At 34.9% G+C, this 27,982-nt stretch overlaps 1 protein-coding gene across 5 annotated transcripts in view; it reads left to right on the forward strand.

Moving 5' to 3' along the window:
* Nucleotides 1-27,982, forward strand: part of MNAT1 (MNAT1 component of CDK activating kinase) — a 216,494-nt gene that overhangs the window by 111,548 nt on the left and 76,964 nt on the right. For 3 of the 5 annotated variants that reach the window (XM_049706412.1, XM_033421047.2, XM_004262098.3), the window contains one exon: nt 10,030-10,151. In XM_049706412.1, coding sequence (XP_049562369.1) covers nt 10,030-10,151 — 122 coding nt within the window. Of the gene's footprint in view, nt 1-10,029; nt 10,152-18,502; nt 18,630-27,982 lie in introns of all 5 variants that reach the window. The other 2 variants (XM_049706413.1, XM_049706414.1) reach the window with 1 other exon arrangement.

Genomic DNA, 27,982 nt, shown 5'->3' on the forward strand with positions numbered 1-27,982 from the left:
ATGCAGCTGTTGCAGTGATGACAGGCTGATGTCACCCTAGAATGACCAGAGCAGCATAGTATAAAAATTGCTCTGCTTGCTCCTAAAATAAATTGAAAACAACTGAATTACCAAAAGAAATTACCCAGAATCAGTAGCTTGACGGCAGTGCCATGTGTATTTTTTTTAAATTTTTTTAAAAATTTTATTTATTTATTTTTTTCATGTGTATTTTTTAAGTATTCTCTATTCCATTAAAAAACTGTGTGAGTACGCACACAAATACAATTTAAAAAATATGTCCACATCCACATACAGATGCATACATGTGCACAAATAGAAAACACATGTACATATGTGCACACACATTTAAATTACTAGGACGTTTACCGACATAGAAACAGTATTTCAAAAATCATTAATTGATTTTCTGAAAGGTCTCCTGTAGATGTTTTCCCTGGAAATAATCAGTAGAATTGTACTGGTTTAATGCTCTGAGACCAGTGAAATAGTCTGGTTTCTAATTCCCTTTAGCAATGTGATACTTTCTATAGCATTTGATAATTTTAACATGTGAGAGGATCCAGTTTTTTAAGAACAGTCACCACTATCATTGTTTTGTTGTTTGTTTGTTTTTATTTTGCATTTAGATGATTCACCAAAATAAAAGTAAAAGGAACAATCTCATTGAAAAGTGATCTACTAGAATATAAGCTTGTTGGTAGCAGGGGCTTGTATCTGTTTTGTTCACTGCTGTACTTTTTAGTTTTTGGCTATAGTTAGTGTTCAATATTTGTCTTTTGAATGGTTGTTGATTACAGCAGAATAACCACAATGTTTTGTTGTCTGAAATTTTGTTGAAGTTCTTAAGTGGCTAGAAAGCACATTTCCAGGCTAGGGAAAAAAAACATCTACTGACTTTCTCTAATGAATAAGAAACAGTATTAAAGTGTGGAGAATCTGGAGATGTATTCCTTACGTACTCTCGTAGTACATGTGATTACAAAATTCCAATTGTTTACATGTAGTAAGAGCATTGTAAAATTTATAGAATTTGGAAACCTGACTCTCCATCTTACTGTTTTTCTAATGTTTATACTACTACACCAGATGACTGTTCACATGCCCCTTTGTATTATTCGTTCATTCTACAAAATACCGAGCAGCTCTTTGGTGTCAGGTACTGTGCTGTGAGGCATGGCAGTGAACAACAGGGCCTTGCAGTCTAATGGGGGAGACAGATGTTAACAGATATTTATACACAGAGTTTACCAAGCTTACAGAGTTTATTAGCAAATATAAAAATTAAGAGAGTTCTGAATCTTAAAATTTTGTTAAAGGATTTTCAGAATCATTTAACGCATCACTCTGAATTGCTAGTACTTTATGAATTACAACCTGTTCTGTGGTACTTATCAAAATCATATACTGATTGATTTGGAAGGGTATTTTCATTATTGCTTATTTCTACAACCTGTATATTAATGATTACTAATTAACTTTTCTGTTGCTGTTAAAGTAAGAGTTGTTTTCAGAGTTAACTTTATCTCTTATCAAATGGCTTCCAGAAACCTAGATCATATAATTTTTAATTTGGAATTAAATCCTGCATTTTAGAGTTAGCACAAAAGATAGTTTGTGCTTTTCCTTTACTTGAGGGACACGAATAACGATAATACTTGCGGTGTACTATAGATTATCTAACAGATAAATCGCAGTAAATTGTAAACTTTTTATAGTAGACTTGAAGCTTGCTGAGTAAGACAAGTTAAAGATATATTTCAAATTATTACTTAAAATTACAGCCATGGGCTTCCCTGGTGGTGCAGTGGTTAAGAATCTGCCTGCCAATGCAGGGGACACGGGTTCAAGCCCTGGTCCAGGAAGATCCCACATGCCACAGAGCAACTAAGCCCATGCGCCACAACTACTGAGCCTGTGCTCTAGAGCCGACAAGCCACAACTACTGAACCCACGTGCCACAGCTACTGAAGCCTGTGCGCCTAGAGCCTGTGCTCCGCAACAAGAGAAGCCACCGCAATGAGAAGCCTGTGCACCTCAACAAAGAGTAGCCCCGCTCGCTGCAACTAGAGAAAGCCTGCGCACAGCAACGAAGACCCAACACAGCCAAAAATAAATAAATTAAAAAAAAATTACAGCCATGTATAATTACCTTTGTCAGCATTTGCATTGTTCTTCAAATGTTTTTATGTTTTTCTATATGGAAATGAGCTGAATTTTGGAAACTCTTTCCACAAATGCTTATATTTTTGACAAGCAAATTATTGAAATATAACTTAGGGCTCTAAGGTATACCTTAGAAGAGAAACAGGGGCTCCATTTTGTTACATTCTAGGAGAGTAAAACATTAATTTTACTATTGAATGTAGAGTTTGCCTGCAATTTTCCACCTGAGTGTAGATATTATCTAAGGTTGCATGATTTGCTGTGGCTCTTCTTGCTACATTTTTACCCTCAACGCCTCATTTATTTATTATTTATATGGCAACTACAACAGAAATTGAAAGGGCGTCAGTTTTGTGTTATGGTTTTGAAAGTCAGCAAAATGTAGTTGAATTACTTAATGTGGGTGTTATTCAGGACTCATTACTAGGATCTCACTCCTTATACATTTGTCTCCCTCAAATTTTATTTTTTCTTGTGACTTTGCCCATCATTTTGTTGATGATAATAGCAAAGTTTCTCTTGGGTTTATTTTATATTTTTAGCTGCTTTTACTGAATATTTCTACTTGGATATTTCATATATAGTCAGCAATGTTGATTTGATTTGAACCATCATCTTAAACTCTTTATTTTGTAAACAGCTTTATTGAGGTATAGTTTACTTACTATAAAAAATAACTCATTTTAAATGTATGATTTGGTGATTTTTGTACCTCTGTGTAGTCACTTTGCATTCACACTTCTAGCCCCTAGTGATTATTAATGTACTTTCTGTCTGTAGTTTTACCTTTTCTGGACATTACTTATAAATGGAATCAAACAATATGTAGTCTTTTGCCTAGCTTCTTTTTTTTAGCATAAAATTGTTGAAGTTAATATGTTGTAGCATGTATCAATATTTTATTCCTTTTTGTTGCTAAATAGTATTCAGCATATAAATATTAACTGAATGAATTCATATGCATATTGTATGAATATACTTCATTTTGCTTATCCATTCACCAGTTGATGGACATTTAGATTGTTTCTACTGTTTGGCTACCATGAGTAATGCTGCTGTTCTTATAAAAGTTTTTGGTCGTGTGTTTTCATTTCTTTTGGGTAGATATCTTTGAGTGGAATTACTAAGTCATATAGTAAATTTATTTGTAAATTTAAGAAAAACTGCCAAACTAATTTCAAAGTGGTCGCACCCTTGTACACTCCCACCAGCAACGTTTAAGGGTTGTAATTTCTCTCTGCATCCTCAGTGACACTTTGATTATGGCCGTTGTAGTGAGTGTGAAGTAGTACTTCATTGTAGTTTTAATTTGCATTTTTCTAAAGGTTAATGGTGTTGAGCATGATTTCATGTGCTTATTAGTCCTATGTGTATCTTCTTTGGTGAAATGTCTATTAAAATCTTTGCCCATTTTTAAATTGCAGTTTTTGTTTTTTTTAAAGAATTATTCAGCTATAAGAGTCCTTTGTATATATTCTGGATACAGATTCTGTATAAGGCATGTAATTTGCAAGTATTTTCTCCCAGTCTGTGTTCTATCTTTTTTTAAAAAAATCTTCTCTCCTCAATCTTTCTCTTTCCCAATTACCCTGTTTCTGTTAGTCTTCAGCTCTGTCTGGTTTTCACATTTTAGTATTCAACTCAGCTATTCCAGATTGCTACCAAGTCTTGCAGTTTTAATTATAATCTTTTTTTTTCCTCTTCCTCTCAGTCACTACTCAAATCTTCAAACCTAATTAAAATAGCTACAAACCTGACCTACTTGATTCTAGGCTCTTCTTTCTTTAGCACTATTGTATTTTCTCGGCTATAAATGCTTAGCTAATTTCTTTTCAGACTAACAAAGATTCCATGATATATTTTTAAACTATTTGTAATGAAAAATTTCAAAAAGAGCAAAGTAGAAAAATCATACAATGAATATTCATATGCCTAATGTCTAGATTCAGTAATCTTTTATTTGCTTCATATATATGTATCTTTTTCTGAACCATTTTCAAGTAAATTGCAGTTACTGTGAAATTTTACCTTTAAATTCTTTAACCTGCATCTCCCTCTGACCTGCCCTGATGTAGGACATTCTTATATGTAACCATAATGCCATAATCACACAAAACAAAATTAATAAAAATTCTCTAATGTAATCTTATACCCAGTCCACATTCAGATTTCATCAGTTGTCCCCCAAATGTCTCATGACTGTTTTCTCCTTTCCTAAATTGTTACTGAGCTAATGACTCTTGTTATATTTATTAAACCTCTTAATTCTTTTAAAATCTAGAACAGCTCATATCTCATGCTACATTTCTTGCTTTTCTTTCTCTTGCCGCTGACTTATTGAAGAGACCAAGCCAGTTGTCATATAGTATGGTTTTTAATTTTTCCCCTATGGTGTTGTTCAGTATGGTCCCTAGTATATTTTTATTATCTTTTTTATGGTTATAAAAATTATACCCATTTTGGCCAATTAGAAAATACTGCATAAATATAAAAATATAAATCATAATCTCATCACCTAGAGATTACTACAGTTAACATTTTGGTGCTTTTATTATAGCTTTTTTCTTATGCAGATTTAAAAAATAGTTTAGATCATCCTTATTATATACTTACTAGTTTATTAATTTCTCTTTGAACATAATTTTAAATGGCATACATTCTGTTACAATCGAACTCATGTTTACTTAATTTTCCCAATATTGCGGAACATTTATGTTCCTTTTGGTTTTTCAGTTATAAACTGTGATGGTCAGTCTTTTGAATAAAGATTTGATTAGTATATTTCTGTTTTTTCTTATAAATTCTTACAAGTAGAATTATTGGGTTAAGCTATATGAGTACTTTAAATGTTTACTAAATTGTTTTTCATAAAGAAAGCAATTCCATTATTTGCTCTCCTATCGGCAGTGTATGAGAACATCTTTCTCCACACTCTCTTGTCATATTGGGCATCATTCTTTCATTTTATCCTTTATTTGGTAATTTGATGGAGGTTTGTTTCGACATTGTTTTGAATGGTCTGATTTTTTACCATATGAGTTCAAATTAGTCTTGGAATATTTTCTGGCTGTAATGTAAGCTGTGCCATGCTGATTCAGTCTCTTTCGGCCCCCACTTCCCCATATATCCATTCTCTGCCCCTGTTATTTCATATAGTCTCAAGACACACATACTGCTCTAGTGATATTGTTGTCTTCTTTATTGCCTTGCTTTTGTAGACTTTGTCTGCCCTCTGAGGTCTTGCACAAGTTGCACTGTTTCAGTTTTCCACCTTTCATTGATTTTTCCTCTCTTGATTTTTTATAGCCCTCTTCAATCTATACTATATCATTTGGTGCCAAGTCAAATTTAGTTCAGGTGTTGAATATCACTATTGCATCATACAGTGTGACTTCTTTAATCTGAATCCTTCTTTTCCTGATAATTTAGAATAATATCACACTTACTGTTTTGTGTAGAAATATCACTTTCGTTTTCATTTTGCATCCAGAAACTTTTAAACATCGTTTTGCCTCCAGTCACTTAAAAACCCCTAACATTTTCCTCATAGGACTTCTTGTTGAGATAGCTGGTCTCTTGGTGATTTTTTTTTTTTTAAATCTTAATTATGTCAGTGATTTGTACTGTAAGTTCTTCCTCAGCTTTAGATTTGAGAAACTTGGCATCTATCTCACACCAGTTTTTTTGGGAAAAGATTGGATATTAGAAGACTAGGTTGTGTATCATTTATGAACTTTATTTTCTCATTCTCATGATAAATAGAATTACCACTGAGTAATGTTTATTTCTCTCTAAATGCTATAATAAAAAAATTTGTCTTTTTGAACCTATGGCATTTTGACCATATCTAAATTATTAGAATTTGTATAGAAATCTAGGACTTACTTATTAATATCAGACTTTTAAATTGAGCAACTGTGATTATATTGTCTAAAAATAGGATATTGATAGGCAGTGTGGTATGGTAGAGCCCACACTGGACAGGAATTAGGAGATAAGACTCTAACTATGTGACCTTAGGAGAAATTTATATTTTAGGGGTCTTAGTTTCTTTATCCATAAAATAAGGAAGTTAGGGGAAAAGAACACAGGCTTTAGAATCTGACACCCTTGGCTTTTAATCCTCAATCCGCCATTACCTACAGTGTGACCTTGCTAAGTCACATATCTAAGCCCCTGTTCCTCATTTGTAAAGTAGGGATGATAGTATTTATCTCATAAAACTATTGTGAATACTAAAGAAATAATGCATTAAATGCCTTTAGACCAGTGCCTGAGTAAATAATGTTAGCTATTATTATTGTATGATCTTTTATGTACCCACAAACTTGCAGACAATACTTTGGATTATATGACATCATAACTTTTTTTTTTTGGCTGTATGTGGGCCTCTCACTGTTGTGGCCTCTCCCGTTGCGGAGCTCAGGCTCCGGACGCGCAGGCTCAACGGCCATGGCTCATGGGCCTGGCTGCTCAGAGGCATGTGGGATCTTCCTGGACCGGGGCACGAACCCGTGTCCCCTGCATCGGCAGGCGGACTCTCAACCACTGCGCCACCAGGGGAGCCTGACATCATAACTTTTAACTTGGGCATCATTGTTGCTATTTAGGGAATGATTACTTTTAATGTGTTCATTCCCACATTAATGACTTAAGAGAGCCTGTCTTTTTTTGAATATTATCTTCCTTGGAAAATATTCCAGCTCTTGGAATTATCCATTTTGTATCATCTTTCCTGGGTCTTGCTTTCCAATTTGTAATGTGAAAATGGAGTAATCAAAGTAATCTGCATTACTGTGTTATGGGATAACTAATATAATAGGTGTCCTTTTAAAATTCTTAGTTTCCTTTATCTTCTTTTTTTTTTAACCTAAAAATGTGACAGTAATACTGGACTTTTTGTATAATGTGACAGGAGAATATAGTACTTAGTAACTTATGAAGAAGACACTTTGAAACAGGGATGTCAAAATGCCACTCAGAATGTCCTGCTTAGGCAGGCCCCTTCTTAACCTGTGTAATACTCTGTATTCAGATTCATTGTTCAGAAATTGGATTACTGAGAGGTAGTACAAGATTTAGCTTGACAGTTTCAAGTTTATTTAGAAAGGCTCTGAAACATATGGAGGTTAAGGGTTAAAATAATGTTAATGGAGTTTTCCATATACCTCACTTTATTTCGTTTTTGATATGTATTATTTCAGCCAGGTAAATGAGCAAATCAGAATATCTAAAACCATTTTAATTTTTTAAATTTTTTTTAAAGACACATTTTTCATTTTCTCCAAGAATTTTTATTATTTCAAAAAATTTTTATTTATTTTATTTTTGGCTGCGTTGGGTCTTCTTTGCTGCACACGGGCTTTCGCTAGTTGTGGCAAGTGGGGGCTACTCTTTGTTGAGGTGCGTGGGCTTCTCATTGTGGAGGCTTCTCTTGTTGCGGAGCATGGGCTCTAGGCAGGTGGGCTTCATCTAGTTGTGGCGTGTGGGCTTAGTAGTTGTGGCTCGCAGGCTCTAGAGCACAGGTTCAGTAGTTGTGGTGCACGGGCTTAGTTGTTCTGTGGCATGTGGGATCTTCCCAGACCAGGGCTCAAACCCGTGTCCCCTGCACTGGCAGATTCCTAACCACTGTGCCATCAGGGAAGTCCTGAAACCCATTTTAAAAAATTGTGGTAAAATATATATTACATAAACGTTACCATTTTAACTATTTTGAAGTATGTTCACAGTGTACATCCATCACCACCATCCATCTCCAGGATTTTTTTTATCTTCTCCAATTAAAACTCTGTACTCATTTAAATAGTAGTGCCTCATTCCCTGCCTCCCCACACCCTCTGGCAGTCATCATTCTGCTTTCTGTCTTTATGAATTCGACTACTCTAAGAACCTCATATAATTGGAATCATACAATATTTATCCTTTTGTGACTGGCTTATTTCATTCACTTAGCATAATGTCTCCAAGATTCATCCATGTTTTAGCATGTATCAGATTTCTTTCCTTTTTTGAGACTGAATAATAGTCCATTGTGTGAATACCCTATTCACTATCCATTGATGGACACAAGGTTACTTTTACCTTTTGGCTATTGTGAGTAATGCTGCTATGAGTAGGGGTGTACAAATATCTGTTCAAGTTCCTCCTTTCACTACTTTTGGGTATATACCCAGAAGTGGAGTTGTTGGCTTACATGGTAATTTTATATTTAATCTTTTAATCTTGTGAGGAATTGCTGTCTGTTTTCCATAGTAGCTGCACCATTTTACATTCCCATCAGCAATGGACATGAGTTCCAATTTCTCCACATCCTTGCCAACACTTGTTATTTTATGTGTTTTTTTGTTTTGGATAATAGCCATCCTAAATAGTTGTGGGTGTTAAGTGCTACAGTTGGGCCCTCTGTATTTGTGGGTTCCACATCCATGGCTTCAAGCAGCCATGAAATTTAGTCTGGGTTTGGTTGAATTCATGGATGCAGAACCCAGGCATGAGGAATCTGGGGATAGGGAGGTCTGACTGTGCTAGTATGCTATTTTCTATAAAGGACTTCTGCATACATGATTTTGGTATCCCTGGGGTAACGTGGAACCAGACCCCTCAGGGATACTGAGAGGCAATTTTATATCCTCATGGTTTTGATTTGCATTTCCCTAATGACTAGTGATGTTAAACATCTTTTTTGGTGCTTGTTGGCCATTTGTACATCTCTGGAGAAATGTCTGTTCAAGTCCTTTGCCCGAGTTTGCTGAAGGAGTTTTGAGGTCACAGTGTCAGAGAAGCTATTAATATGATGGTAAACTAGCTAGGATAATGCTACATGGTATTAAACTTGTTGAAGAGAAGAACCATGAGTCATATGCAAACATCCTCAGTGGTCGTTCCTCACCACCTCAGTTGCACTGTATCACTTTTAATTCATGGTTTTTACCTTTTTTTTTCTTTAAATAAAAGAGAACAAATGTTTTATGTATCCAACTTAGTAATTTAAGTAATGGAAACTAAGGGAGGTAACAAGAGGAATAAATTATAAACCAGAAACATTGGAATTAATAACTGTAAGAACTAGTTTTTATTAAAAAGTTAGGACATAGAGAAGCTGGTGAGAACTATACCAAGAAAAATAACAGAATTAGAGTTAGAATCAGAAAACATGGACTATATAAAAAAATACGGATTTTTCAAAATTAGAATTATGTGCTCAGATTACAATAAATATATAAATCTCAGTGTAATGGTGCTATGTGGCTGAGTGGTATTTTATTTTGTATATTTTTCATCAAGTATGATCTTTTTATTTTATTTATCCAGTAGTTCTTTTCAGAAAAATACATGGATATTCCATTCAACTTAATTTTTAGCATAATATTCCTCATTTTGTGTGTGTGTGTGTAAGTAGACATCAGATACACATATTTGTTAAGTAAGTTTAATTCCATTGTAAAGACTTAAGAGAATAGATATTTATGTGGCAAAACTTTGCAGAGAATAATTTCATTAGTGTCCTTCCTTAACTAAAGCTTTCAACAAAACACAGGTTACCAAAACTGTCACAGTTGTATAATAAAAATAGAAAAATGTGAGAATAGACTATGCTTATATGTTTCCTGAATTCTACCATTGACATTTAACAGCTATACTCTTTAAGGCTAAATTTTAATTTAATGATGGATTTAGGTTTCTTCCTTTAAATCATGTGTCACTGACTATGTGTTAATTATATAATACAGGTTTCAGTAATGTAATGAATAATGGGTAATATTTTTAATGTGAGGAATTTAGCTCATCTTTAAAATGACTGCAAATAAGTATTAATACGAAAATAATATTAAAAAGTATTATTTTCATTCATTTTTCTAACAGGGTCAACATATTACATTACCACCCATTCAGAAGCTTGAAGAAGCTCTATATGAATATCAACCACTGCAAATAGAGACTTGTGGGCCACAAGTTCCTGAGCTTGAAATGCTAGGAAGACTTGGGTAAGTGTTCAGAAGAACTTCTCATTGAGGAACTGATGTTTAGGACTTGGTTGTTGCCATTTTTAACTTATACTTTAGCATTCTTAGATTTTGAGTTTACAGAACTTTACTCTTTTGTAAGAAATGAATGGTGCTTAATACTAAGTTAATCTGTTATTTTTCCTATGGTCCTATTAGGTCTTTTGAGATTGAGACTGGATTGTATTAGTTCCCTTTTAAGGATGTCATTGGCAGCCAGCCATACTGAAGTAGCTGTTCATTTTCGGCTCACTGTGTATTTTTTTTAGAAATAGGGGCTTAATTTAGTCAGCAGTAAGCCAGTGAAAATAGAGTTGAACTCCTTGCCATGAAAAAGAGTAGATTTACTCAATGTCTGTTCTGTATACTGAAATTATATTTATGAGAAATGAGCTACAAAATATATTTTGTCAAAGGGTATGATGTAGAGCTGGCTCAGTGGCTCAAAACCTGTAATATATGCATCCATTTTGGAAATGAACTTGGGATTATGGCTTTTGTGAGTGATGGAGATGATCACATTCTGTCTTAGGAGAACAAATGGGTATTTGTGTACTTATGGAAAGTATACATATAAACTTTGTTGGATGGAGTAAATCATATCTTGATCTGGTGTCTCAATCTAAACTACTGAATGAAAACATAATCTAGAAACAGTTGTTTCTTAACAAAATAAAATAGCACAAAGAGTATAATGTGGATCAGGAAACTTACACAAGCCTATTAGATAGCCTCATCCACCAGAGGGCAGACAGCAGAAGCAAGAAGAACTACAATCCCGCAGCCTGTGGAACAAAAACCACATTCACAGAAAGATAGACAAGATGAAAAGACAGAGGGCTATGCACCAGATGAAGGAACAAGATAAAACCCCAGAAAAACAACTAAATGAAGTGGAGATAGGCAACCTTCCAGAAAAAGAAGTCAGAATAATGATAGTGAAGATGATCAAGGACCTCGGAAAAAGAATGGAGGCAAAGATCGAGAAGATGCAAGAAATGTTTAACAAAGACCTAGAATAATTAAAGAACAAACAAACAGAGATGAATAATACAATAACTGAAATGAAACCTACACTAGAATGAATCAAAGCAGAATAACTGAGGCAGAAGAATGGATAAGTGACCTGGAAGACAGAATGGTGGAATTCACTGCTGTGGAACAGAATAAAGAAAAAAGAATGAAAAGAAATGAAGACAGCCTAAGAGACCTCTGGGACAACATTAAACGCACCAACATTCGCATTATAGGGGTCACAGAAGGAGATGAGAGAGAGAAAGGACCCGAGAAAATATTTGAAGAGATTATAGTTGAAAACTTCCCTAACATGGGAAAGGAAATAGCCACCCAAGTCCAGGAAGTGCAGCGAGTCCCATACAGGATAAATCCAAGGAGAAACACGCCGAGACACATAGTAATCAAATTGGCAAAAATTAAAGACAAAGAAAAATTATTGAAAGCAGCAAGGGAAAAATGACAAATAACATACAAGGGCACTCCCGTAAGGTTAACAGCTGATTTCTCAGCAGAAACTCCACAAGCCAGAAGGGAGTGGCATGATATACTTAAAGTGATGAAAGGGAAGAACCTACAACCAAGATTACTCAACCCGGCAAGGATCTCATTCAGATTCGATGGAGAAATCAAAAGCTTTACAGACAAGCAAAAGCTAAGAGAATTCAGCACCACCAAACCAACTCTACAACAAATTCTAAAGGAACTTCCCTAAGTGGAAAACGCAAGAGAAAAAAAGGACCTACAAAAACAAACCCAAAACAATGAAGAAAATGGTCATAGGAGCATACATATCAATAATTACCTTAAACGTGAATGGATTAAATGCTCCAACCAAAAGACACAGGCTTGCTGAATGGATAGAAAAACAAGACCCATATATATATATGCTGTCTACAAGAGACCCACTTCAGACCTAGGGACACATACAGACTGAAAGTGAAAGGATGGAAAAAGATATTCCATGCAAATGGAAATCAAAAGAAAGCTGGAGTAGCAATACTCATATCAGATATAATAGACTTTAAAATAAAGAATGTTACAAAAGACAAGGAAGGACACTACATAATGATCAAGGGATCAATCCAAGAAGAAGATATAACAATTATAAATATATATGCACCCAACATAGGAGCACCTCAATACACGAGGCAACCGCTAACAGCTATAAAAGAGGAAATCGACAGTAACACAATAATAGTGAGAGACTTTAACACCTCACTTACACCAATGGACAGATCATCCAAAATAAAAATAAATAAGGAAACAGAAGCTTTAAATGACACAATAGACCATATAGATTTAATTGATATTTACCGAAAACCATCGAAAACCAGCAGATTACAATTTCTTCTCAAATGCACACAGAACATTCTCCAGGAGAGATCACATCTTGGGTCACAAATCAAGCCTCAGTAAATTTGAGGAAATTGAAATCATATCAAGCATCTTTTCTGACCACAACGCTATGAGATTAGAAATGAATTACAGGGAAAAAAATGTAAAAAACACAAACACATGGAGGCTGAACAATACATTACTAAATAACCAACTGATCACTGAAGAAATCAAAGAGGAATTCAAAAAATATCTAGAGACAAATGACAATAAAAACATGACGATCCAAAACCTATGGGATGCAGCAAAAGCAGTTCTAAGAGGGAAGCTTATAGCTATACAAGCCTACCTCAAGAAGCAAGAAAAATCTGAAACAATCTAACCTTACACCTAAAGGAACTAGAGAAAGAAGAACAACAAAACCCAAAGTTAGCAGAAGGAAAGAAATCATAAAGATCAGAGCAGAAGTAAATGAAATAGAAACAAACAATAGCAATGATCAATAAAACTAAAAGCTGGTTCTTTGAGAAGATAAACAAAATTGATAAACCATTAGCCAGACTCATCAAGGAAAAGAGGGAGAGGACTCAATTCAATAAAATTAGAAATGAAAAAGGAGAAGTTACAACAGACACCGCAGAAATACAAAGCATCCTAAGAGACTACTGCAAGCAACTCTATGCCAACAAAATGGACAACCTGGAAGAAATGGACAAATTCTTAGAAAGGAATAACTTTCCAAGACTGAGCCAGGAAGAAATAGAAAATATGAACAGACCAATCACAAGTAATGAAATTGAAACTGATGAAAAATTTTCCAACAAACAAAAGTCCAGGACCAGATGGCTTCAAAGGTGAATTCTATCAAACATTTAGAGAAGAGCTAACACCTGTCCTCTCAAACTCTTCCAAAAATTGCAGAGGAAGGAATACTCCCAAAGTCATTCTATGAGGCCACCGTCACTGTGATACCAAAACCAGACAAAGATACTACAAAAAAAGAAAATTACAAACCAGTGTCACTTATGAATATAGGTGCAACAATCCTCAACAAAATACTAGCAAACAGAATCCAACAACACATTAAAAGGATCATATACCATGATCAAGTGGGATTTATCCCAGGGATGCAAAGATTCTTCAATATACGCAAATCAATCAATGTGATACGCCATATTAACAAATTGAAGAATAAAAACCATATGATCATCTCAATAGATGCAGAAAAAGCTTTTGACAAAATTCAACACCCATTTATGATAAAGACTCTTCAGAAAGTGGGCATATAGGGAACCTACCTCAACATAATAAAGGCCATATACAACAAACATCATTCTCAATGGTGAAAAACTGAAAGCATTTCCTCTAAGATCAGGAACGAGACAAGGATGTCCACTCTCATCACTGTTATTCAACATAGTTTTGGAAGTCCTAGCCACAGCAATCAGAGAGGAAAAAGAAATTAAAGGAATACAAATTGGAAAAGAAGTAAAACTGTCACTGTTTGCAGATGACATGACACTATACATAGGGAATCCTAAAGATGCCACCAGAAAACTACTAGAGCTAATCAATGAATTTGGTAAAGTTGCAGGTACAAAATTAATGCACAGAAATCTCTTGCATTCCTCTACACTAATAATGAAAAATCTGAAAGAGAAATTAAGGAAACACTCCCATTTACCATTGCAACAAAATAATAGAATACCTAGGAATAAACCTACCTAGGGAGACAAAAGACCTATATGCAGAAAACTATAAGACACTGCTGAAAGAAATTAAAGATGATACCAACAGATGGAGAGATATACCATGTTCTTGGATTGGAAGAATCAATATTGTGAAAATGACTATACTACCCAAAGCAATCTACAGGTTCAATGCAATCCCTATCAAATTACCCATGGCATTTTTTAATGGAACTAGAACAAAAAAATCTTAACATTCATATGGAGACACAAAAGACCCCGAATAGCTAAAGCGGTCTTGAGGGAAAAAAATGGAGCTGGAGGAATCAGACTCCCTGACTTCAGACTATACTACAAAGCTACAGTAATCAAGACAGTATGGTACTGGCACAAAAACAGAAACATAGATCAATGGAACAAGTTAGAAAGCCCAGAGATCAACCCACGCCTCTATGATCGACTAATCTATGACAAAGGAGGCAAGGATATACAATGGAGAAAAGACAGTCTCTTCAGTAAGTGGTACTGGGAAAACTGGACAGCTCCATGTAAAAGAATGAAATTAGAACACTCCCTAACACCATACACAAAAGTAAACTCAAAATGGATTCGAGATCTAAATATATGGCCGGACACTAAAAAACTCTTAGAGGAAAACATAGGAAGAACACTCTTCGACATAAATCACAGCAAGATCTTTTTTGATCCATCTCCTAGAGTAATGGAAATAAAAACAAAAATAAACAAATTGGACCTAATGAAACTTCAAAGCTTTTGCACAGCAAAGGAAACCATAAACAAGAAGAAAAGACAACCCTCAGAATGGGAGAAAATATTTGCAAATGAATCAACAGAGAAAGGATTAATCTCCAAAATATATAAACAGCTCATGTAGCTCGATATTAAAGAAAGAAACAACCTAATCCAAAAATGGGCAGAAGACCTAAATAGTCATTTCTCCAAAGAAGACATACAGATGGCCAAGAAGCACATGAATAGCTGTTCAACATCACTAATTGTTAGAGAAATGCAAATCAAAAGTACAATGAGGTATCAAACAACAAATGCTGGGGAGGGTGTGGAGAAAGGGAACCCTCTTGCACTGTTGGTGTGAATGTAAATTGTTCTCCACTATGGAGAACAGTATGGAGGTTCCTTAAAAAACTAAAAATAGAATTACCTTATGATCCAGCAATCCCACTACTGGGCATATATCCAGAGAAAACCATAATTCAAGAAGACATATGCACCCCAATATTCATTGCAGCACTGTTTACAATAGCTAGGTCATGGAGGCAACATCGACAGACGAATGGATAAAGAAGCTGTGGTACATGTGTACTATGGAATATTACTCAGCCATAAAAGGACCGAAATTGAGTCATTTGTTGAGCTATTGATGGATCTAGAGACTGTCATACGGAGTGAAGTAAGTCAGAAAGAGAAAAACAAATATCGTATATTAACACATGTATGTGGAACCTAGAAAAATGGTACAGATGAACCGGTTTGCAGGACAGAAGTTGAGACACAGACGTAGAAAACATACGTATGCACAACAAGGGGGAAAGCCACGGTGGGGTGGGATGATGGTGTGCTGAATTGGGCGATTGGGATTGACGTGTATAAAATTGATGACTAAGAAGAACCTGCTGTATAAAAAAATAAATAAAATAAAATTTAAAAATTTTTTAAAAAATACTAAAAATAATACAATGTGAAAAGAAAGTAATGGATACAGTGAAACCAAGTAATAAAAAAGTAATTTTAAAAAAGGCCCCAATAGCAAAAATAAGGTAGGTGAAACAGATAATAAACGCTACAGGCATCTTCAAAACCCAAACTGCAATCTTGAACATAAAGTGTAGTATTTTACATATGAATGTGGAGGCTCCAGGTTCAAAATACTGTGAAAATTAGAGATAATTCACTTATCTGCTCTTTGGTAGATCTTAAGATTTTCTGTAGTTTTGTATTCTCTTAAAAGTCCTGCAGCCTCCAAGCATGAAGCCGTGGGGAAGTGAAAAAAAACCTAAAACCCCTTTTGAGTTTTAGATAACAAATATATCAAATAATTGGCCTGGATGTTAAAATTGAAGCTTGAAAAGACAGACAATATTGGGTTTTATGTAAAAAGGTATAAGTGATATAGACATTGATTTCTTATTTCTTACTGGGTTAGCAGGGACCAGAATTCTGTATCTTTCAAATAAATTTGTTACAATCTTTACTTTTAATATTAGTGAGGACAGAGTGTTGAAAGTACTCCTCTGTTACAGTTGGTTTTTCTAATAATTTTGTCATTAAAATTACATTTGAGGGCTTCCCTGGTGGCACAGTGGTTAAGAATCCACCTGCCAATGCAGGGGACACAGGTTCGAGCCCTGATCCGGGAAGATCCCATGGAGCAACTAAGTCTGTGCACCACAGCTACTGAGTTTGTGCTCTAGAGCCTGCGAGCCACAACTACTGAAGCCCGTGCGCCCAGAGCCCATGCTGCTCCATAGCAAGAGAAGCCACCGCAGTGAAAGCCCGTGCACTGCAATGAAGAGTAGCCCCCACTTGCCACAACTAGAGAAAGCCCACTCACAGCAACGAAGACCCAACACAGCCAAAAATAAAGAAATAAAATAAATAAATTTGTTTAAAAAATTACATTTGAAAGGTTATGGAAATGGCCATGAATAATAAGAACACAAAAATAAACTGTACAACTGTTAGTACAAAGGATAGGAAGAGGGAAAAACTTGGCTGTTGTACTGTTCCTACACTATGCATGAAGAGGTATAATAGTATTTGGAGATATTTAGTATAAATCCTAGAGCAACAACTAAAAATGTAAAACAAAGAGGGACAGACAGTAAGCAAGTAACAGAGTAAATAATGAGATCCTTAAAAATACTCCATTAGTGAAAAGGAGGGCAGGAAAAGGGAGGCAAAAAATGAAGAAATGGTATAATTAGGAAAGAAATAGCATGGTGGTAGATTTAATGTTAACTATATCAGTAATTACATTGTTCTAAGCAAGCACTATCCAATAAAGCTTTCTGAAATGGGAATTCTATGTCTGTGCTGTTCAGTATAGTAGCCACCAGTTGCATGCTTCTCCTGAGCATTTGAATATGCCTAGTGTAACTGAAGAATTGTATATTAAATTTTATTCAGTTTAATTTAAATAACCACATATGGTTAGTGGCTTCCATGTTTGACAGAACAGGTCTAAATACTCCAAATAATAGGCAGAAATTGCCAGATTGGATTAAAAAAGCAAGATTTTACTGTATATTTTCTATAATAACGTGACATTATATATGAAGATATAGTTTCTCTGAGCTTTAAAAGTTTCTCTGAAATCTTGGGACTATAATTTGTTTTTATTTTGTAAATAACTCAGCCAGTATCTTTTCACAGATTTCTTCTGCCCCATTTTCTCTATGTTTTCATTCTGAGACTCTGATTTCACATAGGTAAGACCTTCTGATGTTGTTTTACAGTTCTTCGATGCTCTATTTTGTGTTTTTCAATCTTGAGTTTTGTGTTTCATAAGTTTGGATGATTCTTCTTGTCCTTTCCTTACAGTTCACTTATTCTTCTTCTATGTCCCTTTTGCTGATAAGCTCATCAAAGGAACTCTTTCTGATATTGCAGTTGTCATTTCTAGCATTTCCATTTCACTCCTTTTTGTAATTTCCATCTTTTTGTTGAAATTCCCTCTCAATTTTCACATATTATCCACTTTTTCCACTAGATCCTTCAGCTTAGTAATCATGTTATTTTCAGGTGCCTCTTTGATTGTTCTAACATCTCTGGGTCTGATTCTATTGACTATTTTATACCTTAATAGTAGATTTGTTTTTCCTGCTTTCTTGTGTTTATTGTAATTTTCTTTGAATATTGTACAACAGAACAGTAGAGACTGAGATAAATAATATTTATGGCCAGCAATATTTATGTCCCTTTTTCTGTTAGGCCATTAGTGTAAGGAGTTGAGTATCAAGTCTGTAGTTTGATCTCAGTTTGGTTGTTGTTGCTCTATCACAGGCTTCAGATTCTTCCAGCCAGGACCTGTTGCCACTTTGTACCTAGTATGAGGCCTGGAGTGCTGGAGGGTTTTTCTTAGTCTTCTTGCTCCACCCTCAGCTTTCCGCAGACTCTGCAAGCTTGAGCCAGAAAGGGGTTCTCTCTCTCAGTGTCCCTCCTCAGCGATAGGCTCCTCTTGCTTTTTACTTGGAATGAGTCTTGTGGTAGGAGCAAGGGGGTTTCTTAGTTCTCCTGTTCTGATTTTTGTTTCAGGAGGTCTGTGTGCCAGAGCTTCAGAGTGGTGCTTTCTCAGTGTACCTTTCTCTTCCCCAGAGGCAAACAACTTCTGTCTCCTATTTCAGGATGCAGTTGAGTTTGCTATCCTCTCCCAACCCCACAGGTGAGCTCTGCCTTGTGATGGTGGGGATGGGAAGTCTTGGGTATAAGACAGTTTCCTGCCCTTCTTTCAACCTCTGCTTCGCATCATTATGTTAGTTTAGGTAAGAGTGGGTTTCCTGCCTTTCCTCAGTGATTGAAGGCTTTATTCTGTGTCAGTACAGGGTTGGGGAGGGTGGCAGTAGGTTTTTTACTCCTCCTCTAGTGGCACCCAACCTTTGCCCTACCCCAGCAGCTGAGTCTTGGCTGTTTTTCTAATAGTTCATTTCCTCGTGCATATTCAATTTTTGCTGATTTTTACTTGGTCTACTCAATGGAATATCCTCCTCATCTTCCTCTTTTAATCTGCTGTGGTGGTGGTGGTGCTGCTGTATATTTGTATGTTAATATTTAGCTAACTCTGTTAGAAGTCTCTGTAAAACAGAGTAGCTTGATTGACTGTTTTCTTTTTTTCTTGTTTTGAGTAAAATTTTAAAATTGAATAAGCTTTGGCAACACTTTTGATTGTTTGGAGCCCTTTTTGTTTTACTTCTGTCTTTACTATTGTGGTTTGAATTTTAAAATGTAGGGTAGGGCTTCCCTGGTGGCACAGTGGTTAAGAATCCACCTGCCAGTGCAGGAGACACGGGTTTGAGCCCTGGTCCGGAAGATCCCACATGCCGTGGAATAACTAAGTCCGTGTGCCACAGCTACTGAGCCTGTGCTCTAGAGCCCGCAAGCCACAACTACTGAGCCTGTGTGCCACAGCTACTGAGCCCGCAAGCCACAACTACTGAAGCCCGTGCACCTAGAGCCTGTGCTCCGCAACGAGAAGCCACTGCGATGAGAAGCCTGCGCACTGCAACGAAGAGTAGCCCCCGCTTGCCGCAACTAGAGAAGGCCCATGCACAGCAATGAAGACCCAATGCAGCCAAAAATAAATAAATAAGTAAATAAGTAAGTAAGTAAATTTATAAAAAAAAAATGTAGGGTAAGCACAATTTACATAAGGTATAACTATAGTGTTTGTACTTTTCCCAAGTTTTTCATATCTAAAATCTTATTTGATCCTAAATAAAGGATGCTGGATCATGGTTTTATTTTGTTTAGTTTTAGTGGTTGGGGGGCTTTCATTAATTATTGACTATTTAAAATATAGTTAGTTCCAGAATTCTAGAAGTATACTTTTGTCTCTCTCAACAAAGACTGTACAATATATTCTGTATCCACAACATTTAAGAAGACAAATTGTTCTGATTATGAGTTTGTATGTATTTCAAGCAATGGACCTTGATTATAAGTTTCGTTTAGCTTCTGTGGCTAAGTAGGGGAAGAATTTCTAGGTCATCCATAGTGATGTCAAAATTGCTAAAGAAACATTGACTTCTTCTTGATGTAGAAGTATCTACCAAAATAGAATGTGTCTCACACCTTCCTTCTCATCAGCCTTGTATCTTAAGAAAGGGATTGAATTCTTTTTTTCAAATAATATTTTATTTATTTGTTTATTTTGTTGCCTGGGTCTTAGTTGCGGTAGGTGGGCTCCCCAGCTGTGGCATGTGAACTCCTAGTTGCGGCGTGCATGTGGGATCCAGTTCCCTGACCAGGGATTGAACCTGGGCCCCCTGCATTGGGAGTGCAGAGTCTTAACCACTGTGCCATAAGGGAAGTTCCATAAGGGATTGAATTCTACACAGACAGTTTCTTTTGGGGAGCCAGCATGAATTAGCTCAGGTGGTCTCTTTGGTGACATGTTATGACTTCATACTTAAACATTTGCCAAAATAAATCCTAAATAGATTTCTTACTTTACTAGTTCATTTTCTTTTCTGGCATTATTATTTGAAGCTATATTGCTTTCTTCCTTTTTAGAAATTATTTTAGATTTAAAAATGTATTTTTATATAATCTAATTTTCAGAAACATTTAGAAAGAAACTGAAGAAGTTACTCTGTGAAGTGACTTTTCAAAGAATAATTTGGTATCTACAAAGGTGCTACTCTTAAGGTACAGGAATATAAACTTTAGTTGACTTAAGGTATAGTAGTTACACATCTGTTCTAAGGGTTGTCCATATTTTTGTTAGAAGATTACATCTAATAAGCCCCAGTTAATCTTTTTACAACGGGCTCTCCCCCTTCCCATAAAACTCTAGCTTCTACTCCTCTCTCTTTTCTTTTCCTGTTACAACAAATTTTCCATTTTGTGTTATTTTATCCACAGAGGAAACAAGTTCAGTTTCTCTAGAGGCAAATAGAGAATACATTACCTTATTTCCATTTTCTTATATTTGCTTTGAAGTCTGTATGAAATGAAGAAGTTAAGAATACTACACTTTGTAGCTTCACTTTAGTTGGTGCAAAACTATGAATGCAGGCACTTTCAAAATAATTTTAATTATATATTTTTGGGACTATGTGGCATAAGGTCTTAGGAGGCATTGTGTCTCCAAAGAACTACTTTTTTGTCCTCATGTATAACTTAGATAAAGGACAAAATCAGAAGTACATTGCCATGAGATTTTAGGTGATTTTTACTGGAATCTTTTCTAAAGTTAGTTAAACTTTAGAAGTAGATGAAGAATAAATGAGAATTTCTCATTCAGGAGGGTATTATGAATATATAATTATAGTTCGAATTGCACTGGCAGTACTTTTCTGGTTTGCTCAAGGAAATACGTAAACATGTTTTATTAACTCTGTGCCAGTGGGAGCAAGCATTGGGAAAACTTAACTGCTAATTGAAATTCCCCAGACTGCAGCTTTAGTGGTTAGTTTAGTAAAGTCTCATTGATTGGCACTGTGAGAGTGTCTTTTTAATAACCAACTGGCTTTCTAGTTAATATTTTACTACTTCCCACCCAAAGAAAAGTATTTCCCTTAACTAATATAAATTACAAGGATTATCAATTTTATTCATCAATTTCAAATTATTTAGTCAAATATCACTACTGTTTTAAAAATATGTGATTTATTTAATATGAACTTTTCATTCATGAACCTATTCCAGAAATAAGGAACAACTGTTATAAGCTATAATCTTTAAGATGTATATTTTTCACTTTTACTTATTTGTGAATTTAAATGAAACCATTTGCTACCAGATTTCTGTAGAATAAAATTTTAATCTTCATTTCTGTAGAACATTTTTGTATGTTTCTTTGTGGTAGAGTGTCGTAGCCAAGTGCACACATTCATTTCTGTCTCTCCTGTTTACTATCTAGAGTCCTTCCTAACCAGTTGATAAGATTATTTAGCTATTATTATGAAATCACTTGTGAAAAAAATTGTGGTTGTAATAATAGTAGAACCTGATGATAATTAGAAGGTTTCTTATTTGATCTTCATCAGTACCTATCAATTTTGTTTTCTTGTGTGGCTGTAGACTATACTGATAAAAATCAAATTGCTGAACAGAAGTAACTGACCTGTTACAAATCCATTACTGTTATTGGCAAAACAATTAAAATGTTCATTCTTGAGGGAATAGGATAAGATATAGTTCCCCTAAAATAGAAGATCCACCTTCACAGTAACCCTGGAGATTCTTTCCCTCCCTCCCTTCCTTCCTTCCATTAGTTTTAGGTGTACAGCAAAGTGATTCAGTTATATATAAGTATTTTTCAGATTATTTTCCGTTATAGGTTATTAACAGATATCCCTGTGCTGTAGAGTAAATCCTTGTTGCTTATCCATTTTATGTATAGTAGTTTGTGCCTGTTAATCCCATATTCCTAATTTATCCTTCCCCCCCTCTTTCCCCTTTGGTAACCGTAAGTATGTTTCCTATGTCTGTGAGTCTGTTTCTGTTTTGTCTATAGATTCATTTGTATTATTTTTTAGATTCCATATATAAGTAATGTCATATAATATTTGTCTTTGTCTGACTTATTTCACCTTAGCATGATATTCTCTAGGTCCATCCATGTTGCTGCAAATGGCAACATTTCATTCTTTTTTATGGCTGAGTAATATTCCAGTGTGTGTGTGGATAGATCCTTAGGAGTGGGATTGCTGGATCATATGGTAGCTCTATTTTTAGTTTTTTAAGGAACGTCCATATTATTTTCCATGGTGGCTGCACCAACTTACATTCCAACCAACAGTGTAGGAGGGTTCCCTTTTCTCCACACCCTCTCCAGCATTTATTATTTGTAGACTTTTCTGATGATAGTCATTCTGGCCTGTGTGAGGTGATACCTCATTGTGGTTTTGATTTGCATTTCTCTAATTATTAGCAATGTTGAGCATCTTTTCATGTGACTGTTGGCCATCCATATGTCTTTGGAGAAATGTCTCTTTAGGTCTATTTTTTTTTTTTTTTAACATCTTTATTGGGGTATAATTGCTTTACAATGGTGTGTTAGTTTCTGCTTTATAACAAAGTGAATCAGTCATACATAAACATATGTTCCCATATGTCTTCCCTGTTGCGTCTCCCTCCCTCCCACCCTCCCCATCCCACCCCTTCTGTCTATTTTTTGATTAGGTTGTTTGTTTTTTTGATAATGAGTTGTGTGAGCTGTTTGTATATTTTGGATATTAACCCTTTGTTAGTTGCATCATTTGCAAATATTTTCTCCCATTCTGTAGGTTGTCTTTTGTTTTGTTTATGGTTTCCTTTACTGTGCAAAAGCTTTTAAGTTTGATTACATCCCATTTGTTTATTTTTGCTTATTTCTTTTGCTTTGGGAGACTGATCTAAGAAAATACTGCTATGATTTGTGTCAATTATGTTTTGTCTATGTTCTCTTCTAGGATTTTTATGGGGTCATGTCTTACATTTAGGTCTTTAAACCATTTTGAGTTTATTTTTGTATATAGTTTGAGGGAGTGTTATAATCTCATTGATTTACATTTAGCTGTCTAGGTTTCCCAACACCACTCGCTTAAGAGACTGTCTTTTCTCCATTGTATATTCTTGACATTTTTGTTGCAGATTAATTGGCCATAGGTGTGTGGGCTTATTTCTGGGCCCTCTATTCTGTTCCATTGATCTATATGTCTGGTTTTGTGCCAATACCATGCTGTTTTGATTACTGTAGCTTTGTAGTATTTTCTGAAGTCTGGAAGGTTTATACCAACCCTGGAGATACTTTTCGTGATCATTCTTTTGCTCTTAAAAATTGATAAATTGGAACTTTATATGTCAAGAATTTGAGATGAGGTATGAAACATATTCTAAAAAATTTTTTGTTATAACACTCTCTTAGTCTCCCTCCTTAAGTCTTCCTCATTTTTGCCAGAGAAAACTTTCTAATATATCAATCTGGGCATGTCTCTCTATTATTAATATTCTTCAGTGGCTCATCATTATCTACATAATCTGTCCCCTATCTACCTTTGTAGCCATATGTCCTGGTCCTCTCATACTTGGTGTTTCTTAAGAACCTCATGGTGTCTCACAAATTTTTGTGCCATTGCATGTGCTGTTCCATTTCCTTAGGAGGCACCTTTACAATTGTGGCACAGTCCCCTCAGTAATTTCTTTCCCTCTTTTCCTCCCTATGCATGAATTGTCTGTTTATGCCCCTTATTCCCTTTCTATTGGAGTAGCATTTTTCCTTATTTATATGTCAGCCATATAGTAAGACTATTAACGTTTGATATCTTATGTTTTTCTTTTTTGACTTTTTATGGCCATGATTGACTTTGTGCCTATTTTTGTTTTAATTGAAATGTAGTTGATTTACAATATTATATTAATTTCAGGTTACAGCATAGTGATTCAGTATTTTTATAGACTATATTCCCTTTAAGGTTATTACAAAATAATGGCTATGTTTCCCTTTGCTGTACAGTATATCCTTGTTCCTTTTCTATTTTATACATAGTAGCTTGCATCTCTTAATCCATACCCCTATCTTGCCCCTCCCTCTTCCCTCTCCCTATTCGTAACCACTAGTTTGTTTTCTATATCTGTGAGTCTGCTTCTGTTTTGTTATGTACATTCATTTGTTTTATTTTTTAGATTCCAAAGCTCTGTTAATAACAGCTTTTGTCTTTCTCTTTCTGACTTATTTCACTAAGCATAATACTCTCTAGGTTCATCCACGTTGTTGCAAATGGCAGGATTTCATTCTTTTTTATGGTTGAGTAACATTCCAGTGTGTGTTTGTGTGTGTGTGTGTGTGTGTGTATAAACACACCACATCTTTATCCATCTGTTGATGGACACTTGGGTTGCTTTATGTGAAGTAGGTTTAATCTTTGAGCAGTAAAATATATTAATGACGTCCAGCTAACTTTCCATTGCTCTTCTACTTAAGAAGTCCTAAACCAACACAAAACTTTATATATATTTATTTATATTCTAATTTTTAGGTAGCTTTGATATTTACATGTAATCACTTAATCCATCTGGAATTTATTTATTTGTAAGGAGCTATAAAAGAATCTTTACTCTGTTTTTTTCAACTAGTAAATCAGTTGGCCCAGAATAATTTATTCAGTAGTCCTTCTTTTTTCCATTCATGTTTTAGATTAACATACTAGGGCTTTGGTCCACTGACCTTTCTTTTCCAATAATCTTTGTTTCCATTTTTTAACCATATCACATTATTATTCATTTAAATTCATGATATGTTTTAGTATTAAGTTGTATATTTATTTTCTATTGCTGTGTATCAAATTACCACAGATTTAAGTGGCTTAAAACAACATCCATTTTATCTCATTTATTATCAGTGTCTGTGGATTATGAGTCTGGGCATGGGTTACTTGGATCGTATACTCAGATTGCATGTGGCTGTGATCAAAGTGTCAGCAGGTGCTGTGGGTCCATGTAAGCGAGGTCTGGGGGGCTGTCTTTCAAGCTCATTCATATTATTGGTAGAATTAGGTTTCTTGCCAGTGTAGAACTCACAGTGGCTTCCATCTTCTTCAGTGCTAACAGGAGAAAATCTCTTCCTTTTTTAAGGGGTCCTACTTGTTTAAGTTTGGCCCACTTAGATAATTTCCCTTTTTATTAACTTATAATCAACCAATTCGAGATCTAAATTACGTTTGCAAAATCCGTCTTGTGATATAATCTAAGGATTGAAATCCATCATATCCATGGGGACAAAATCATGCAGGGCTGCACACAAGGAGGTGGGAATCTTGGGGGCCATCCCAGAATTCTGCCTACCAGAGTGGGGCAAGTCTTCCTTTGCTACTTATCTTTTTCAAAGTGTTCTTAGCATTTTTATACATATGTTCTTCCAAGTAAACTTTGTTGGCCAAAGCAACAAAGCACCCTACAGTTCTTTCAAGTTTTCTGTACGTTTGAAAATTTTCATTATAGAATATTATGAAACAAGTAATCAAACAAAGCGAACCAAAACACCTTAACAACTAAGGCACGGCCATCCCTATTACCCACTAGATACAACCAAACACCCCTTTTTTGGGTATTTTATTTGGAATTGCTTTAAACTTATAAACTGATACGGAAAGAGTGGACTTTTAAAATTTATTAAGTTTTCATATATCTGACACATTTCTTGGAAATTAATTTTTGTTACATCTTACTTATGATGCTGTTATAAAATTGTTTTCATTATGCTTTCTTACTGGTTCTTGGTTAAATATACTTTCATTTTGTATATAGCTGTTTTACTGATAATTTTGTTTTTTAAGGTGACTATCTGGGGTTTTATCTGGAAGCCAGTCACCTGAAAAAACAATTTTTTTCTTTTAAATGCTCTGTCTCTGATTTCAGTTTCATATTTTATTGCATTTGGCTAGAACTTCTTAACTTGGTGTTATACAGTTTTGATAATTGCAGTTTCTTGTGTCTCATTTTTTTGTTGTTGTTGAATCCTTCAAGTGTTTCATCATTAAGTATCATGTTGGTTGATTAAGTGATTTTTCTTTTATGTTGAAGTATTTTTTTAAAATCATGTTGTAGAATTTCTATTTTTTGGTCAAAGTCTTTACCTATTGACTTATTATACATGGATTGTCTAAGAATGGAGAAAAGGTGTTTGTTTTGTTTTATGTTTGTTTTGAATCCTGTACAATTAAGTTTATACATTAGTTTTGGAAAAATTCTCGGACACCAGAAAATCAAAGAATACGGAGAAGTACAAAACTCACAAAAATTGCAATATGTATGTGTATATAATATATGATATATACTTTGTTGTAATTATGAAAGTATTACTAAATTAACTTTTTTTATAGCTATGACAGCAAAATGTCTTTAGTATCTGTTTTTGCTGGCATTTGAATTAGAAAGAAATCAACTCACATCTATCATGAATCTTTTGCTTAATCTTCTAGTCTGGCACTAGTCTGGTAAGTTTTAAATCTTTTTTTACAGTCATGGAAAAAAATATGTTTCTGCTTGAAGCAGTTGTCAAACAAGCTTCTTTCATCGACCGTCAGACACAGGGCAGCTGAATGAGGCTGTTTAGTCTAGAGTAAATGCTCACGAGATTACAGGGTCACTGAGGAAATGTAATTATGCAGTTGATTCCAGAATAGTCGTTTGTAGTAAGGACTTTAAAAGTATTCAATCATAGTATTAATTAAAAAATATGTATACTCCAAAATTAATCTCAGAAAATCAGCACTAAATAAACTAAATTATTTAGTTTAGTAATAAAATTATAACTATAAATTATGACAATGAAATATAGTTTTAATTCAGATTTCTGCAGGACCCTAAAAAAGGAAGTTCCATTTATTATTGGAATTTGCTCGGTTCCTCCCAAATTGCTATAAAATTCAATTGACTCTGTATATCTATATGTAATTGTTTCTGTTGGGAAACGAAACCTCATAGTATTTAGCTCATGTTAATTGAGAAAATAATTGATTATTCAGCAGTTTTGTTTTTTACTTTTGTTATTCATTTGATTAGCACTCATTCGATTATGAAGCACCTCCTGTGTGTCAGTTACTCTTCTAGGTACTAAAAAAACAACAGTGAGCAAAACAGAGAAAGCACCCACTGTCATGAAGCTTACATTATATTGGGGTGAAATGAACAATATAAATACACTGATGAATTTGTTAGATGGCAGTATCAAAATACTTTATCCTGCGGTTATTTGTCTTCAAAAGACAAATACCGCAGGATAAAGGGATATGTAGTGATTGGTGTAGAGCGCTATTTTTACATAGGTTGGGGTGGAATCTTTTGTAGGATGATATTTGAACAGACATGAATTAAGCAGAGAAGCTAATCATGTGATATAATGGGGATAGGCAGAGGAACTCTTAAGTACAGTGGCCCTGAGATGGGCATGTGTATGAGGATGAGAAAGGAGTCCAGTGCCTGGAGTAGCGTGAATTGGGGAATAGCAGGAGATGAGGTCAGAGTGGTAGCAGGTTTTTATATAAGAAGGCAGGCTGGGCCCAGTTAGACCATGTAAGGTTTTTTTTTTAGATG

This window comes from Orcinus orca, chromosome 2 (assembly GCF_937001465.1).
Source record: "Orcinus orca chromosome 2, mOrcOrc1.1, whole genome shotgun sequence".
Taxonomy (NCBI): Eukaryota; Metazoa; Chordata; class Mammalia; order Artiodactyla; family Delphinidae; genus Orcinus; species Orcinus orca.